Source organism: Primulina eburnea, chromosome 13, assembly GCF_022965805.1.
Source record: "Primulina eburnea isolate SZY01 chromosome 13, ASM2296580v1, whole genome shotgun sequence".
In the NCBI taxonomy this organism is placed as follows: domain Eukaryota; kingdom Viridiplantae; phylum Streptophyta; class Magnoliopsida; order Lamiales; family Gesneriaceae; genus Primulina; species Primulina eburnea.
This window is the reverse complement of record NC_133113.1, coordinates 33458923-33477266: the sequence shown is the minus strand read 5'-3', so window position 1 is coordinate 33477266 and position 18344 is coordinate 33458923. Positions and strand designations below refer to the sequence as shown.

The window sequence follows — 18344 nt, the reverse complement described above, 5'->3', positions numbered from 1 at the left end:
AATTAAAATTAAATAAATATTTTTATTTATTTATATATATTATATAATATGATAAATATATAAATGAACTCGAGATATAATTATATAAATGATTTGTATTAATCTCAATAAAATTATTAGTATCACTCGATTAACTTTAAAAATTTATATTTGACTTGACTCATAAAATTAAGAGCTCAATTATCATATTATATAATATATAACATTATGTATAAAAAAATAAATAAATCATGCAAACACTGTCAGCACATAAACAGATAAGAAGTATGAACTCAAACAACAAATTTGAAATTATAAAATAATATTATTATGATAATGTTAATTTTGTCATTACAATCTAATATATAAATTTAATTACTCTTACTAAAATCATATCAAACATTAAATATAACATCCTACATTTTAGTTATCCTTAACTTATCATTATATTATATATCACGTGTTTATCCTATCATGTGTACCAAACTATGCTTAATATTATTATATCGTAGCTACGATACGTGGACAACATATATAGTTAAAATATTTATCGAAATATAATAATTTTTGTTATTTTCAGATTAACATTTTTCACCTAATTAGTTAAAATTTAGTTAATAATAAGATATATATTTTTTATATTATCGAGGTGTGTTAGACCGAATAATTTATCTGCAAATATAGTATTAATGAGACATCATCACCCAAGTTGATGGGCCGGCCCGACTTTTACTTTAATCAGTCCAATGAGCGGCGTACTCAATTATTTAATTATTAGGATTCTTTATTCAAGCCAATAAACGCTACGCTCGCAAACGGCAAAACGCACCAACAATCTAGAACTATCAAACACTCTATAATTCTGAATACTCTCTAATTTGGCTATTAAAATCTTGAATGTTTCCACAAAAAAACATCGACATGTACTACTACTTTAACTTCAAAGTGGTTTTGGGCTTTGCTAGACACTCTCCGACGTTTCTAATTTTAATAACGAAACGATGATCGACACTTGGATAATTTTTGAATCCGGATCTTTTCATTTTGAATAATATTATTTGTTGGATAAGTCCACACACAATGGAGTTGAATAATAGAATGATGGTATCCGTGATGAGGGGAGGCAAATTCGATCAACCCATTCAGATAATGATAGGATCGTTGACCCGAGATCCGCCAACACTTACAAAAAACCGGAAGTTATCGTGATCGGGAAATCGGGTCCAACGCAGACATTTCTTTCACGCGCCCTATCAGATCTACAAAATAAAACCGATATTAAAGAACCTGCTCACCTAAAAGCTTAGTGTAAAACAACAATGGCTTCCCATTAACTACCTAATTAGCATCTTTCGGGAAAAAAATTATATATGTATAAAATGGAGTCGGAGCTTAAAATCATTTCTCCTGAGCCAATTGAACTGCAACCGGAACCTGTCATATCCGTCGGCGACGACCGCCCACTCCTTAAATCCGAGCCAAATTTCACCCAAACACACATCCTGAGCACTGAGGAGTTGGAGAAAAAGTATGCCGCTTATGTGCGGCACGATGTGTACGGGACAATGGGGAGGGGCGAACTACCCTGGACCGAGAAAATTTTGCTTGCGCTGGGACTGGTTTTATTGGTTCCTTTGAGAGTGCTAGCTGGAATGGCGATTTTGGTGATTTATTACGTGATTTGTAGGGTTTGTACTGCGTTTTTGGCGCCCAACAGGGAGGATGAGCAGGAGGATTACGCCCACATGGGGGGTTGGCGAAGGGCTGTGATTATGCAGAGTGGGAGATTTTTTTCGAGGTCCCTGCTATTTGTTTTTGGATTCTATAGGATTTGTGAAAGAAGCACGGGTAATCAGGTTGATGGGCAGTTAAACCATGAGGTACTCGTTTCATGCTGTTACGTGATTTGGTTTTCCTTGGAGCGTATGAAATGAGGATATATAGGAAATTTCTTTTTGTTGTTGGACTTGGGTTGCATTAGAAACATTAGAGACTTGTTTTATAATGTGTTTTGTTCTTCATGATTGATTAATTCATTATTGATATGAACTTTTTGTCCGATGAGTTGGGATTGGAGCATTTGCTAACATTTATGGGTGTGAGCAAGCATGTTTGGACGTATACCTGAGGATGCAGTGTTTTATTTTCTGGATACGGGCTTATCCATAATAGGATAAATTTGCATTACATGACCCCTATTTGGTGTTGAATGAATTTGTTTTAGTTGCATTGAGTCGGTTTGTAATATTCGTGTTGCAAATAAAGAAAATCATTGAGTGGCAAAACCTTACCAACCTTTCTACTAACATAAATACAGAATGAAACAGTTGACTCACACAGTACATAGAAGAATTGAGTAAATCTGCTAAGTTGGGTATTCATTTTTCATTGTGGGGGTAGTAGATTGATCGATGATATCATGTCGATGGGGAACAGTTAACGCAACGAAACATTGAAAATTATATGTGCATTGGTAGCATGCAAATCACATTTGAGGAAGGGAGAATCATGCAGCTTGAACTTGTTTCCTCTAGATATATACGTTGTGGAGGTTGTTGAATGATTGATTATCTTTCTTACCCACAAGAAATATTTTTGTGTTGGTTTTTGGTTTGGAGGAAGTTTCATTGTTGTAACTTATATTGTCTATATAAAGTAAGAGTAGGAATGTCAGTGTCTGATGTTTTGGGATATAATGTTGAAGAGGGTTTGAGATGTCTATGTTTTGGCTGATAGGGTCTTTCTAACACAAATGTACCACAAAAATGACAGTTTGTCTAACATTTTCGTAACTAGCCTTTCTGGAGATCGTACCGTTTTTAGGAATTTGTGATAAATAATGTTTCATTAATGACAAACACGTGTCAGTGTCATTTTCCCTGATTAATAAATATTCCTATGATAACACTATTTTTTTATGTGTCGTTGCTTGAGTTCAACTTGTGGTACTATTTTTGTCATGGTTAATGTTTGATAGAGATATTATTCATAAGAACTTGGAGAATATTTGGCTTTTGTGTGTCTGTTTAAAGTCTACTGATTTATGCCTCATGCTTCTTCTTACCCTTCAGACGGTAACGAGGGATCAAAAGGATAACTTTGAAAGGCCTGGGGCTATCGTATCAAATCATGTATCTTATATTGATATTCTGTACCACATGTCTTCCTCTTTCCCAAGCTTCGTGGCGAAGGTTCGTAAATCAGGACAGTGGTTTTAGCATCATTGCATAATGTAATTTGACATATTCCTTCATTTTCTCACCTTTTCTTGGTGTTCTTAATTGTGTAACTGCAGAGGTCTGTGGCCAAACTTCCTCTCGTTGGTCTTATCAGGTTGGTCCACTTGATCTTTTAGCTATTATGCAAATTGAAGAATCATGGATTGATCCTTTTCATCCGCGTATATTTGATCGCATTTATTGGTAAAATAAAGTGAAAACTGTAGTTACCTGTTTAGTTTTTGGATTTGAAAGTACAAATGAAATTAATGATGAAATCAGTTATCGCCTTATTGGTAGTCTTGCATAAAACATACCATGTGTTTCATAATACCGGAGCTTAAACTTTCTTTTGTTTCTACGTTGACTTCAATATCATTATTTTCTGCAATATTTGGTTTCTTGTGCTTAAACGCTGGCATATTGAAGCTCCCATAATTGTCCCCATGATGTGAACATTTTATCCTGATTATGCATTACACATTTTCATTGCACAACCGATGCTTCAACTCTTATTATCTTTTCTATTACAGCAAGTGTCTTGGTTGTGTCTATGTACAGAGAGAGTTGAAATCATCAGACGTCAAGGGCGTCTCAGGTATTATTTTCTGTTTAATTTTCAACATTTTAGTTATATCACAAAGTCGATGTTTGAAAAAGAGTGTGCAGGAAGTTCAAAACAAAATTATTTGGCTGTATCAATTAATATTGATTTTGGGACAATCAAACTTAAGTGAAGAAAAAGACAAGGTTATCTGGAGACATAGACTGTTGTTATCTTCCATTAGATTTCTCTTACTGACATTGGATAGTGAACAATTTCCGCATTCGATGCCCAGAATTACGAGACCAATTACTACCAACTGATGAAATGCATCCTAAAGAATACTCATGGCATATAATCCCATCTGAGCTCCTCTTATTTTTCCCCTAATGTCTGGACTTCTTGCAGTCAACTGTTTTTTTCTCGTTTTTAAACATTTGTTATTTGCAGGTGTTGTAAATCAAAGGATTTGGGAAGCTCATCAGAATGAGTTTGCTCCAAAGATTATGCTTTTTCCAGGTTCTATTTTTTATCCTGTTGCCAGCCTCTGTTTTTAATCTCTTCCCACGTGATGTCTATCCTCTAACTAATCTCGTGTCTATCCACCTGCTATATTCTTATTTATGATTACATGGGCATCAAGACTATCTTCGGATCATGGATTTGGTTCTGAAAATATGTGAATCTTGAAACCTTTTGTTGAATTTTAAATTCCGAGCATGGTTGTAAAATCTATTGACTCATAAGATGAATCCCAAATTTTCAACTGCTGTTGTTGTGAAGCATGTATGATGTGAGGATTGGGCAGTAGATTTTAATCCTCGTTACCTATATCAGCCAATCCCTACATAACTAAGGTTATTCGAAATAGATTTCTCGATGCACTTACAGGATTGTTGCGAAACAAACCATTGAGAAAAGTTTCTCAAAACACAATTTTTCTGGACTCCTTAAATTTTATATTAGTCGCACAACCTTGTGTATAGATTTTATTTTTGATGCTGTACATTTGAAATTAGTAGTCAACTTGTGTTTGGCATATTCATGTCATGCATTGGAATTTGTATTGTATGATTTTCTATGCTCTTAACGACTTGTCGGAAGGAAGTTTTTGATATTTGCATTTGGGGATCACTATATTCATTCAATGTGCTAGCCAGATAAAACAGATTGGATGTTAAATGCTCTAATTATCTGTCTGGGGTGGAACTTTGCATTGAATCTCCAAAAGTGGTGACTCATGCCTTATAAATGTGGCAGACCATGTCTCTACTTTTTAATCGCATGAACTTTTGATGAAACCCACATCTATGTCAAGCCAGAAAGACTATGTTTATGCCTGTATTGTTAATGCATTCTATAGATATCTAATTGTAATTTATTTTGGCCTTTAACAGAAGGTACAACTACAAATGGAGGCTACATCCTTCCATTTAAATCTGGCGCATTTTTGGCAAAAGCTCCTGTACTTCCGGTTATATTAAGATATCCCTACCAGAGATTTAGTCCTGCATGGGACAGTATTTCAGGGGTGAGTTATATTTTGGAATTTTTGTTGTCATTTCTTTCCTTGAATCCAGGTTTTGTTTTCTTCTTACACTTTTGTTGGTTGACTTCCCTTCGTCTAAATTTTACTAGGGAAGTAAAGTAGATTGATTTTTGCTTTATTCGAGCGTTTCTTTGGCTCACTCTTAATTATGTAGATTGCATGGAAGGCGATTTCTGTTCAGATAGGAACATATTGAAACAACCTAAAGAGAGAAACTTTATTGCTCGTGTTTGATTGTTATGCTTGATTTGTCACAGCAATTTGTATGTAATTTAGGATTGCCTTATGTTAGCTCACTCAGTTCTATGACTCTTGCAAATGCTGATTCAATATAACCTCGCGCAGATTCGCCACTTGATTTTTCTTCTCTGTCAGTTTGTAAATTACATTGAAGTGATGCGATTACCTGTTTATCAACCCTCAGAACAAGAAAAGGAAGATCCAAAGCTGTATGCTCAGAATGTGCGAAAGCTAATGGCTCATGAGGTACTTATATTTCAGTCTGTGATTTTTTTTAGCTCTTAAAATGTACAATCATTATTATATTCTCCTAGATTTATTAATCCCCCCTTCCCTCACTTACTTACTTTGTTGCAATTTATTTTCTCTATCCAAAAGGTTTATCTTTTTTTTACTACGATCTCCGGATGTTCAGTTGGTGGTGTAAATATTGCAATGTCAATGCTGGTTTCAATTTCATTGTGCATATTGTGCATAGATGACTGTTTTTAAACTTGCGAAATACATACTTTAATTGATACTGGCAAACTATATTGCACGATCTGAACTTGGCATTTTCTTACTTTTGGCTATTTGTGTTATTTGGATCGACGGGTTTGATTTGAGGTATGAGTTTGGATGAACGAATTCCAGAGTATTTGAATAATTAAGGATTTAAAATCCGCCATTGTGAAAAAAAAAAATATTGTAGGTAGCAAATTTCAAATCCATGAATTTGAAAATTATCCGAAAAAGTTCAGTTGATTGCAACCAAAGATCTAGAACTATCTACCCTCAAATCATTTCATCCTAACACTGTAGAAAGAAATAGAAAAGGAGGAATATGGGGAACCGCCATACGACTGGGTGCTTGGGTACTAGAGGCAGAATATCTCATTTGGTGTTGCTCTTCGTTGTTGTGATGCAGGGTAATTTGATTCTTTCAGATATCGGCCTGGCAGAGAAACGTGCTTATCATGCTGCTCTAAATGGTAATATTAGCATGCCTACTGTTTTGCATCAGAAAGACGATTGATAATTTCATGGCCTGGCTCTCAAAAGTTATGTGGTCCATCTTGGTCTTGGATACCTATTTTGCGCGGTGCACCATTTTAAACATAGGAACCATATGGGTGGTTTTTCACCCCTGGAAACTAGAACATATTACTGTCCTATAATAGTTCTGTAAATTATATTCATTAAATGCGCAGTCATGAAAAACCCTTTATTTAACATTTCTGTATAATTTGGTACTGGGAATCAGGATTCTGCTTTATATCATTTTCTGCATGGTTAGTTAATCTGAGAGATCTCTCTTTGGTGTTCCTGCAGGTTTGTTTTGTCAACAATAGTCCGGGTTTGCCATATATATATATATTCATTGTATATATCTAATGGTTCGACAAACACACACATTCACACGAAACACCCCCCCAAAAAAATATGGCATGATTTAAATGCAGATAAATGTGGTGGAAGAGATTATTGATTGACTATTTAGTTCTGAATGGTCTGTCAGGGTACTGTTGCAACTTGATGGGATATTTTTTTGTAGACGTAGTATGCGGTTTAGTTTAACAGGTCCCGGAAGCTGATATATAAAGGACAATGGCGGATCTATCGACTACCTTGTCATTGAATTTTAATGCCGAGAGTACTAATTTTTAGGCAAGGGCTTTTTTTTATATAATCTGTTGCATAATATTTCACTATTTTATTCTTGGAACATTTAGAGTCCGAAAGTTTTAGTATGATTGGAGTATACTAAACACTCTCAGTTCTTTCAAAGTAAAAGAGTTGTGCAGAGATGCCTGTTGGAGCCTTCGGATAGGAGAAGTTTTATTTGAATAGATAGCTGGCCCACAACCTACATAAGGGCTTGTTGGTTCGTGGGTCAAACTAAGAGATGATTTTCGATTGTCGCCATTTACGGGTTTCGGGATCTTCGGGACCATAGATCATCCCAATCCGAATGATAAATATAGCTCAAATTTGTATTTCACCGACGTGTATCTTACATTATCTGATGTTAAAACGTGAATTTGGACTAAAATTACATGTTACATCTCGTATATTTTTACAACTCTGACAAATTAAGAGTAGTAGACAAATAATCCATCATGTAAAAGAAAATCTGAGTTACACCCACATACATGATACAACAACAATCTCATGCATTACATCCATACATACTTGATAGAAACAACAATGTCACTTACAAAACACAAAGGATTCATAAAATGCGCTTCACAGCTTATTACAAATACAAGGATCATGCGTAGAATATAAAGCCACACTCAGGCCGGTTGTAGAAACACCCGTTATTATTGACAACACAAGACACCATATGACACAGCTGCCACCTCTCCCAAACACCGGAATATGACCAGACGGACTTCAATGATAACAGTCCACAGGCATTCATCCTACACCATACAGAAACGAGGCCAGATTTCTTATAATGGATCAACACGTTTCAGAACAATTTCAATTTCATCATACCAAAGAAATTCGAGCGAGTGGGATTGTTTGATTTTTCATGTGTCGTGTTGAGAGATCACTTACAGTGGGGGGTGATGTTCCAGCGTTGATTGTCACCCTTTTTCCATTCCCAAAGAACAATTATGGTGCCATCATGGACACCGCCATGATTTTCATCGCCATTGAAGGCATCTACATTCAGCTTAATGTTATTAACCATCCTTATTGTTCGGTAGCCATCCCCCAAGTCTCTGCTTTCAGTCCACAAAATGGATTCATCAACAGTATCAGGATCGTAAGGAGTTAACTGGACCTGGCAGAGAAAACCCATGGTTGTCATATTTTCCTTCTTTGTTTTTTTTTCCTTTCAGTTCTTCAATTGTATTGATATATAAGTGGGTAGTGTTTAAAAAATGATCAGACTTTTTTTAATTTAAATTTACAGATCTTTTAAAACACTAGCATTTCCTTGATATATGAATTTTCCCCTACATCCCGTGACAATATTGATTATTACTAAATCACATGAATCCCATACGAGGTCCACACGTTTAAGCTCTGCGGCGAACCGAACTAAATCTCATCTCAATTCTTAAATGTTCAAAACCAAGCTCTTACCAGCAGATTTCAATAGTGATTGCAGCTCAAAAGACAATCATCTTAGAAGGATATACGAAGAAGGTGACAAACGCGTGGATTGATTAACATGAAATCTTTGGTGCAAGTAACTAAGAAGGTGACATGTCCCCTGATATTGAGCTCCCTTACTATGTCGGATAAACATATATGATATCCATAAATTATGAATTTTAACGTTAAAGTAAACATAAATATCAGCCGAATAAACTCAAATATTTGATATCAAGTTAGATTTAAGTAAATTAACGCATCAGCAACCTCAACCACTGTGCCCGACAGATTTTTAACTTGTAATCGGCAAAAATATAATCCTAAGAGTAATAATAATAAATCATATACAATAAATTAAAAATCTTTACTCATTGTAAATAATCAGAAAAGTGTATATTTGAACATACTGGATGGGTAGCACCAATTGCGTGCTTCAACGCCTGTCCAGTGGCTTTGTTAATCAAAGCAAAGCTGGGAAATCCTTCTTCATCTTTCACTTTAGTGCTGTACTTCTCCTCTTTGATCCAGTGCTGCAATCAGTAATACAATTTACCACAATTCAAGCCTGAAATACAGACATACACTCGCATAAAAATCAAGATTTTCAATAAAGAAAAATAAACGCACCTGAAGAGGGTCTGACGGATCGGAAGGAGCAAGAACAACTTTTCCATCACGAATGGTCAAAGAGAAGTTAGTATCCGCCTTGCTATACACCTTAACAGAGGGTTTTCCAGCGGTCCCGCCAGCCCCGTGGTGGGGGGCATGGTGGTGATCGGATGACGGGAAGTGGGGAATATGATGGTGGTGTTGGTGCCGATCATCCGCGGCCTCGAAGGGTGGTGGATCGTAACCATGGGAAGCGGGTGGAGGCGGACGACCGTATGAATCCGGCCCACCATCACCTCGATAGACTTCAGACGACTCATTATACCGCGGCGGCGGCGGTTCGTTCAGACCGTAAAACGGAGGAGGTGGCTCGTCCCCGTAAAGTGGAGGCGGTGGGTAATCTTGTTCTTCTTCTTCTCTCCTGTGCCGACCGTGGTGGTGTCCGTGGGGGAAATCCATGTGATTCAATGGGCAGATGGAAGCAAATTATTGGTTCACTGAAGAAGATCGAACGTAGAAATGCGAGAATTTATGGATAATTGGAGTGGGGGAGGATTGGTGACACGCGCTACAGCGTGAGTGATGGAGATGGCACAGATCAATCAATAATTTAAACTGGGAATCAGAGTTCTTATTCGGAATATGTCGTGTTACGTTGAAAACGCGCCATCTGTCAGGACACGCTTCCTTCAATGACTTATTTCTGTAGATTAGATTACATCAATCAATAAATGGTGAGTTGTACTATTTTCTCTTAATTAATTAGGTACTTGATCATAGACTGATTAATTCTGCCGACAAAATTTAATAATAGTTCTTGATTTTTAAATGTATATAAACAATAAGCATATACACCTTAATAACAATAAAAAAATCAATTCTCATGTACTATTTTTCTAACTTTTTTCCAATTAAATGCAATTTAGCTAACCAACATTCACGTTATTGATCGTCGATTTACTTGTTATAATTTAAAAAAAATGCACAAAAATTGACAAGTACCTCATTTTCTCGGAGAAGTAATGCGTTTTACGTATTGGAGTGGTATAATAAGGTTCATTTCTTTTGGCCAGTGTACTACAAAGTAGTTAATTTAACATGTTCTTCGTTGCTAAATAGGGGACAATGCGCTTTACCCCAGTCATCACTTGTGACAAAATAATAATTAACTTACATAAACAAGAACCCAAGTTTTCGCAAACCAAGTCCCCACTGGCTTTTAATGAGTGAATAAATTCATGAATCAGACATAATTAAACAGACATGGAATGAGTGATCAGTTGCTGCGGAACAATGCTATTATCACATTATTATGTACTTGTTCTCATGGTTGCTGTCGGATACCGCGCTGATTTCAAACTACACCAGCATACCTCATTGCAGATGCCTGAACAAAGATAAAATTCAAGGCAAAAGAGCAAATAATTAGAACCAATAACTGGAGAAAAGATTAGTGAGATTATTCTGGCAACACAGAAGTTAGTTTAGAGGGCATGTGCATATCTAGAAACTCTGAAGTAAAATTTCACAGGTCTCCATTTCAGTATGCCAAAGGTCCTGTTAAATGGGAAATGGAATACACTCATCTTGCATTCGGAATGCAGGAATTTAATTTGGAAAGAGATTTGCATTAACATCTACTTTCGAAATCCCCTTATAAGTACTTAGGGATATAGGCAGACAGAAAAGTCGATGTGATCCCACTATTTGAAAAAGGATTTTCTCAAGAATATTTGCTCAATTAAATGAACAATTCGGACCGATGACTTTGAGCAGGCATTATGCTTACATATATACTTAATGCAGCTGAAGAGCAAAGTTACAAGAACAAGGGAGAGTTAACAGAAGAAGCAAGTCCATGGAGGGAAATTCATGCATTTTCTAAAGTTCAGGAAAGGACAAGAAACGCAAAAGAAGCGGTAAAGTGCAGGCACGAGATATGAAGAAAATGCCTTAAACATTACCTAGGATGATGCTTTAATCCTCATGAATGTACCAAAGGGATAAGTAGAGTCACACATAAGGACAGTTGAAATGAAAATCCCATCACAACAGAAGTCATGATCTGAGACCATGTTTTTATGTTGCTGAGTACTGAAGCTGGAAGGCATGGTTGATAAATGACAAATTAAAATTAAATAAAAGTTTTGGCACGGCTATGTATAACTCTCCACAGAAATGATAATTGAGAACCTATACGGTAATGTCAACAGGAAACTAGGCAAAGTCACTTTACTTAATCCTTTTAGTTGCTTCTCACCCTCATATAGCATGCTACGAAGGACTAGAACCACCAACATCCACGTACTACTTGCAAGATAGTTGTATTTTAATGCCCAATCATGATACCACAATGATGATAATGTATCGGTATAAACTCTTTAAATATAACTAATTAGTTGCTTGTGTCCAATTTCATATGCTTATGTTAAACAAATACAGATTTTATTATTTCAAATCTTATGTCCCACACAAAACTAGGAATAAGTAGATAAGATAAAAAGGAAAAGCAAGGGGAAGAGAACTGTTGAATTTAAAAATATCTTAGTTTTACATGAAAAGAAGAAACATAAAAAGCAAATATTAAAAATAAAACATGGAATTTTCTTGCCATGTTTGAGGGGAACCTCTAAGGCATAATTTGTACATAACATGGGAATGCCGTAGAAGTCACATGCAGAGCTATGTAAATCAAATCAAAACAAATACTCAAATGAAATGAGCTACACAATGTGGTAAAGCTTTTCATTAAGATCTCACTAAAGTAAAGCATCCGGTTTTTCGTCGGTATATTTTACCTGATCATTTGGCTCAACAGTATGACCGGCAATGAAACCAATGTGAAACGGGATCATCAAAACAAAAACTTCTTATGTTTAAACCGATTATACCTAAGTGTGCACGTGCTACTTTGTTCTTTTTAACCAATTCAATTGGTCATCGGTTGACTTATCGGAGGAGTTACTAACAAGCATACATCAACACTAACTGAAACAAAAAATTCTATAAATTGGGTTCGTTCCCAATTGCTACAACCAATTAAACAACAAATTCAAACACATAAAGCATACCCTCCACAGGCTGGCTCCATTCAACAAATTAAAGAGAAAAAAATTTGCCATTAATATGCACGAAAAAACCGTGAGTAAAAAGAAATTGCACTCCAAACTTCAATCCGAACAAGCAATAAAAAAAGGGGGATATGAATTATCAGAGCTCACCCTCGGCAGAAATCAGTGACGTATCGAGAACTGTTGTAGAAGATAAACCACATTAACACAACTACCAGTGTATCTCGACAATGTTAAGTACAACACCAATTAATTGATAATTGAAAAAACTTTCGTATAAATCTGCAGAATTTACCACCAAATCGACAAAAGTCCATCGATCCACCCATTTAAATCCAGGTTAACAAATTGAATCACAGGAAAACAGAAACAAAAATGAGGATACTGAAAAGATAGCGCTCCCACCAATCCAACATATAAAGCCCGAAAGTGACGTTGTAAAGATAGATCTTGCGTTGAATCCAGTTCATCCCGTCAAGAGTTGTGAGCTGCTCTGTTTTCTGTACGATGTTGATGAGGCATTCATATGCATGTGAATGAGAATCAAAAGCGCTACTTCATTTAGCACGACTTTCATTTTCGAATAATCTTTGATTTTTTTAAAAAAATTAAATAAGCAACCCCGGCCCATTTTGTATTTTTCGACTGGCTTCGTTTGAGCAGAAATAGAAGAAAACACTCTCTCATGCCCAACAGCCGCGAGGTTCCGCAGCAACAGAGCCACCGCCGTAAGCTTTTCCGCGCGAAAAGAATGAATCTGAGCAAACTTGGGCTGCACTCTCTAATGCTCTTTTCAGATTATTTAAGATTTAATGCAAATTTTTTGGATGTCTGAAATTATGGCTGTACCATCCCTTTGGAATCACCTACACCTGAAAGGGTCTGCACCAAAATTTAAAGTTTAATAAATATTATAACATCTAATGGAGGATAGTTGGTACAAAAAACTGTTATAAACTACAAATTGCTTTACGAAATATTTGGGAACATATAACAAATATGTGGATAAATCAAACCGATTTCAAAATAAAAAATAATACCTAAACATAATAATGATCTTTTCTATAGACAAATAAAATCTTATACAAAATTTATAATAGACCCAAAACCATAAAAACTCTCAATACGTATCAAATAATTCATAAAAATATATGTTCATTTGCCTTAGATATTGGACCGACATGAGACCCTATAAAATCGGTATATTTAAAATTCGATAAATTCAATATTTTTTTGTTACGGTAATCTCGGTATACCGAAAATTCGGTATTTTTTCCCACCCCTAACAGGGCTTGTATTGGCATGTGCTATATTACACAATTTTCTTTGAAAGAAGTGTCAATTTGATGAATTTCAAATTGAACTAGATAATGAAGCTCAATTATTTTGAGTGTTCTTTTAATAAAATTTTATTATGAACTTATAAAAATATCATTCATTCGTATGTTGAATTGACATAAAGAATTGAAATTTTGATTTCAATAAATTGGATAGTTCATTTGTCGTTTTCACAATTGATTTAACTTTTAAGTAATTAAAATTCATTTACATTCATAAATACAAATAATAATTTAAAATTGAAGAGGTTATCTATGTCCAATAATTATTTTAAAAAAATTAATAAAAAATAAATCATAATTATAAACTACAAAATTCACATAATGCTATGAAAAAATTTACAAAAGTCTACAAAAATCTTGAAAAAAGTCTATAAGAGTCTATAAAATTTGTTTTACAATTCTATGAGATTCCATAAAAGTCAATAAAAATCCATCAACTACACAAAAGTTCATCATTTAAAAAAAGTCATTAAAAATCTTTGAAAATATAGAATGAATACACCCCCCTAAAAGTTTAATAAATAAATATATGCACATAACTAATGGAGGATAGTTTGGTACATAAAACTGTTAATGAAATATTACAATTGGGTCATGAATATGTCTTTTGTGAGACGGTCTCACGAATCTTTATCTGTGAGACAAGTCAACCATGTCGATATTCACAATAAAAAGTAATATATAAAAAGTAATATTTTTTCTTGGATGATCCCAATAAGAAATCCGTCTCACAAAATACGATCCGTGAGACCGTCTCACACAAGATTTTGTCTTGGGTTATTACTCTCACTCCAAATCCAATAGTCATTTTTTGTAGCATGTGAGATCTATGTTTGACCTCACGTATAAAAAAAAATTAAAAATCAATAATGATAATATCATTAAGTTAACCCAACTAAATAATGCAATTGCTTGGAGACATGAGACCCAAATGAAAATGAGTTGGGCCAAGAATTGAGACAGTTTTCATAAATTACAAATTAAATGGTGTAGTCAAGTTGGTCAACGCAATAAATGTCTAAAAAGTGAACATATTATTCACGTATATAAAATTACATTTTACCTCTTTTTATTTATTTGACTCTATTCGACGGTCTAATTTGAAAGTCGCATTATTAATACATGAACAAATTTTTTTGACAAAAATTTATATGATACGGTATCACAAGTCATATTTTGTGAGACATATATTTTATTTGGGTCATTCATGAAAAAATATTATTTTTTATTCTAAGAGTATTACTTTTTATTGTGAATATCAGTAAAGTTGACTCGTCTCACAGATAAAGATTAACCGTCTCACAAAATACCTACTCATATTTTTTTGTTTCACTACAATCGATACGAGCGTGGAACACCTCCTGTATGAAAACGTTTACCTTATATCATAACCAATTTTTTACTATGGAATCACTTGCATTTTAAAAACTCCTGAAATAGCAAAAAGAAAAAAAAAAAGAAAAAGAAAAATGGAAGCACACACGGACACGTAGTTTGTGTGAAATTTAACGAAAAATAAAGAAACAATCATGATTTTTGTATGCACAATGAAGCAAATAATAAATTTTTAATATTTCTTTACAAAAAAAAATGTATTTATTATTTTTGAAAATTTTAAAAAGAAACAAAAACAAGAACGCCCCACCATCTTCCACCCCATAAAAATGAAATAGAGAAGGAAAAAAAAGAAAGAGAGAAATTTAAGGGAGGGAGGGGAAACGAGGAAGGCAGGCCCCTACACATTCATCCTTCCTCAACCGTTCCTCTACTTATAAACCGGCGGTGGCTGTGGCTGTGGCTGTGGCTGTGGCTGGTGACGGTGGTGCATGTGCATGAACATGATGGTGAATCGTTCGATGAGAAAGCTATGTCCAAATCTGGACAAAGAAGATGGGCTGGAGACGGTGCTGGAGGTTCCCATTCCGGAGGAGATGTTTGATAAAATGGGCAGCAACGCCGCCCTCCGCTGGCACAATATGCGCAATCTCATGCGAGCCCACCACCGCAGCGTCGCCGACAGGTCATCTGTGCCGGCGGTGAATTCCTCGGCAGCAGCGTCATCTTCCTCCACCAATGATCAGTTCATGCTCCTGCTCAAGCTTGTTGGCTCTGCTTTCATCCCTTATCAAGTCCAGTTGGATCATGCTGTCACAATGCCAATCAAAGATGGCTCCATTGTAATCACAAATTTTCAGCCTTTATCTTTTTTTTGTTATTTTTTTTTAAAAAAATTACTATTTTTGTGGGATTGTGATTGTTGATGCAAAATAAATGTTCTTACCAAAGTAATTTTAATGTCGGTGGCATGTAGTACTGTCGAATGTGCAAATTTTTCAGAAAACGACTCGTAAATCTTGAATCATTTTTAGTATTAAATGATTTTATTATCATTTATTTTGTAATTTTTGCATTCTTAAATTTTGTAACTCTGAAAAGATTTATTAGTTATTGAGACAAAAACAGGGATATCTGATCTCTATCATATAAATTCAATGCCGCCGATCTTCCGGTTTCACTTTTCATCATATATCCCAATGATGTAGATGCTAAAATATTACATATTGCTTCCCCATTATATATGTCTCCTTAAATAGGCTGCAGTTTTTCTTTCTTTAGCTGCTTCAAAACTACATCTATTGCCTACATGATTGGTTTATGAATTTCAGGGATATGTCAATGTCAGCAATTTTTTCTTGATTTTAACATCTATCCGAATGCCAAAAATTGCTGGTTTTCATGTTTAAACAGGAAGCGTCTACAGCAAAATACATAGTACAGCAATATCTAGCAGCAACAGGAGGGCTGGCTGCCCTTAACGCCGTAAATAGCATGTATGCTGTGGGGCAAGTGAAAATGGTGGTGGCATCTGACCTTGAGCAAAGTACTGATAATGTTAAAAGAAGTTGGGAGGCAGGTGGGTTCGTGCTGTGGCAGAAGAATCCTGATTTATGGTTCCTTGAATTGGTCGTTTCGGGATTCAAAATCAGTGCCGGTAGCGATGGGAAAATCGCATGGAGCCAGTCCTCCACGAATTCAAATGCTTCAAGAGGTCCACCAAGACCCCTTCGAAGGTTCTTTCAGGTACCTAACCAGCGTGAAAATCGATCAGGGTAACGCTGGATTGTTCTTATGTAGTGGAGCAGTTAATTTTTGGGCTTGAGCTCTGCTATCGACCTTATAGCCTAAGAATATTCTTGTTACTTCTTGTTCTTGCTTGCATGCTTTTTCTAATGATCCTACAAGATTGAACTATATAGATATCACGTGGACTCTCTAGAATTGATACTGATCAAATGCACATGTTTTGTACAATCCTAGGATAATTACTCACGCAGTGTCGTTTCTGTGATATTTTATATATAAGGGTTTGGACCCAAGATCCACAGCCAACTTATTCTTAAACGCGGTTTGCATTGGGGAGAAAACCATCAAGGACGAAGATTGTTTTCTACTGAAAGCTCGACACGAACTCGGACATCCTCAAAGCACAGAGCACACCAAATACGGAGATCGTCCATCACACAATATGGGGATACTTTAGTCAAAGAACTGGCCTGTTGATCCAATTCGAGGATACAAAGTTGATAAGAATGAAAGCTGCCAAAGGAGATGACAGTGTGTTCTATGAAACAAGCATGGAATCGTCGCTGCAAGATTACAGATATGTTGAAGGAATCAACATCGCACATAGTGGGAAGACCGCTGCAACGTTGTATAGATATGGAAAAACATTGAATAGAAGATGGAAATTGGAGGAGACTTGGAAGATTGAAGAGGTTGATTTTAACATTTGTGGCTTGTCTTTGGATTATTTCTTGCCGCCAGCTGATGTCAAGAAAGAACATGAAAATGATGAGAATGGAATGTGATGTTTAAGAATTTATATTGATTTTTAACTTATTTTTGTCCAAGAACAAATGCTTAGGTGATTTTTCTTTGTTAATATATGCTTGTTTGATTTGTGTAATCTTGGATTTCATTTTATTCTCAATATTTATGAGATTCGAACGGAAAGAAAGATGTAAAAAAGTATTGAAACAAAAGGATAGAGTTTCATGATATTTGAAATATTGGAAACATGAACTTGTAATATTAAAGTCTATAGAAAAAAAACGGAGTTAAAAGAAGGAAAAGAAACATAAGTAAATACGATTGAATAGATTCTAAGAAAATTACTTGAAAAGGTAATTTGTTGAACGTAATTACGGCTCTATATCTAACGCGAATTATGTAAGAAAGAGTTTGTCATTTAAATTTTAAAAGGAATTTTATTATTTTTTTAAAAAGAATAGGAATTTATTTTATTGAATTTTAATGCAGATAAAGAATTGAGTTATTTTTAATAATAACAAATGGAGTTGAAAATAATGATTATAGAAGAAAAGGAGAGAAGAGAACACAAGTACAGCCTTCCTTTCATTGGAAAATAAATCGATATTTAAATGATTCTTTGTTTTCATTCCATTATAAATTATGCCTCTTCAATTTTCAGAAGCGGACACATGCACAGCTAGGGGTAGGGGTGATCACGGTGCAGTTTTGCGGTTTTTTTTTAAAAAAATTCAAACCGAATTGCCATATGCGGTCGGTTAATATTTTGAAAAATTAATCGCGGTTTTATGTAAAAAATCAGTCTTGCGGTTTTGAGCGGTTTCATACGGTTGCGGTCGGTTTTACGGTTTTTTTAATGAAAATATTAGAACA

General features: G+C 35.1%; 3 protein-coding genes and 1 pseudogene across 6 annotated transcripts; 2 read left to right on the top strand and 2 right to left on the bottom strand.

Moving 5' to 3' along the window:
• The first annotated feature begins 1209 nt into the window (after nt 1-1209).
• On the top strand, nt 1210-7801 carry LOC140809544 (lysophospholipid acyltransferase LPEAT1-like). Of its 2 annotated transcripts, XM_073167197.1 has the most exons (9): nt 1210-1859; nt 3051-3170; nt 3275-3312; nt 3731-3795; nt 4192-4260; nt 5139-5272; nt 5636-5776; nt 6438-6501; nt 6842-7801. In XM_073167197.1, exons 1-9 carry the CDS (start codon nt 1350-1352, stop codon nt 6859-6861), a joined length of 1161 nt encoding a protein of 386 aa, XP_073023298.1. In that variant the 5' UTR covers nt 1210-1349; the 3' UTR covers nt 6862-7801. The 2 variants fall into 2 exon arrangements, with proteins under 2 accessions (XP_073023298.1, XP_073023297.1); XM_073167196.1 differs by lacking the exon at nt 6842-7801 and having other exon boundaries at nt 1213-1859; nt 6438-6836.
• A 14-nt stretch (nt 7802-7815) lies between these two features.
• Nucleotides 7816-9803, bottom strand: LOC140809545 (ricin B-like lectin R40G3). Of its 2 annotated transcripts, XM_073167200.1 has the most exons (4): nt 9248-9800; nt 9028-9150; nt 8075-8303; nt 7816-7935 (listed from the first exon to the last, which is right to left on the bottom strand). In XM_073167200.1, coding segments are annotated over exons 1-4 (795 nt in total). In that variant the 5' UTR covers nt 9689-9800; the 3' UTR covers nt 7816-7933. The 2 variants fall into 2 exon arrangements, with proteins under 2 accessions (XP_073023301.1, XP_073023300.1); XM_073167199.1 differs by lacking the exon at nt 7816-7935 and having other exon boundaries at nt 8067-8303; nt 9248-9803.
• Nucleotides 9804-10314: 511 nt separating this feature from the next.
• On the bottom strand, nt 10315-13084 carry LOC140809546 (uncharacterized). 2 transcript variants are annotated; one of them, XM_073167201.1, is made up of 5 exons: nt 12922-13084; nt 12686-12800; nt 12451-12523; nt 11194-11329; nt 10315-10616 (listed from the first exon to the last, which is right to left on the bottom strand). In XM_073167201.1, the coding sequence occupies exons 1-4, from the start codon at nt 12985-12987 to the stop codon at nt 11194-11196; spliced, it is 390 nt and encodes a 129-aa protein (XP_073023302.1). In that variant the 5' UTR covers nt 12988-13084; the 3' UTR covers nt 10315-10616. The 2 variants fall into 2 exon arrangements, with proteins under 2 accessions (XP_073023302.1, XP_073023303.1); XM_073167202.1 differs by lacking the exon at nt 11194-11329 and having other exon boundaries at nt 12686-12982.
• Nucleotides 13085-15301: 2217 nt separating this feature from the next.
• LOC140809265 (uncharacterized) lies at nt 15302-17657 on the top strand (annotated as a pseudogene).
• The last annotated feature ends 687 nt before the right edge of the window (nt 17658-18344 follow it).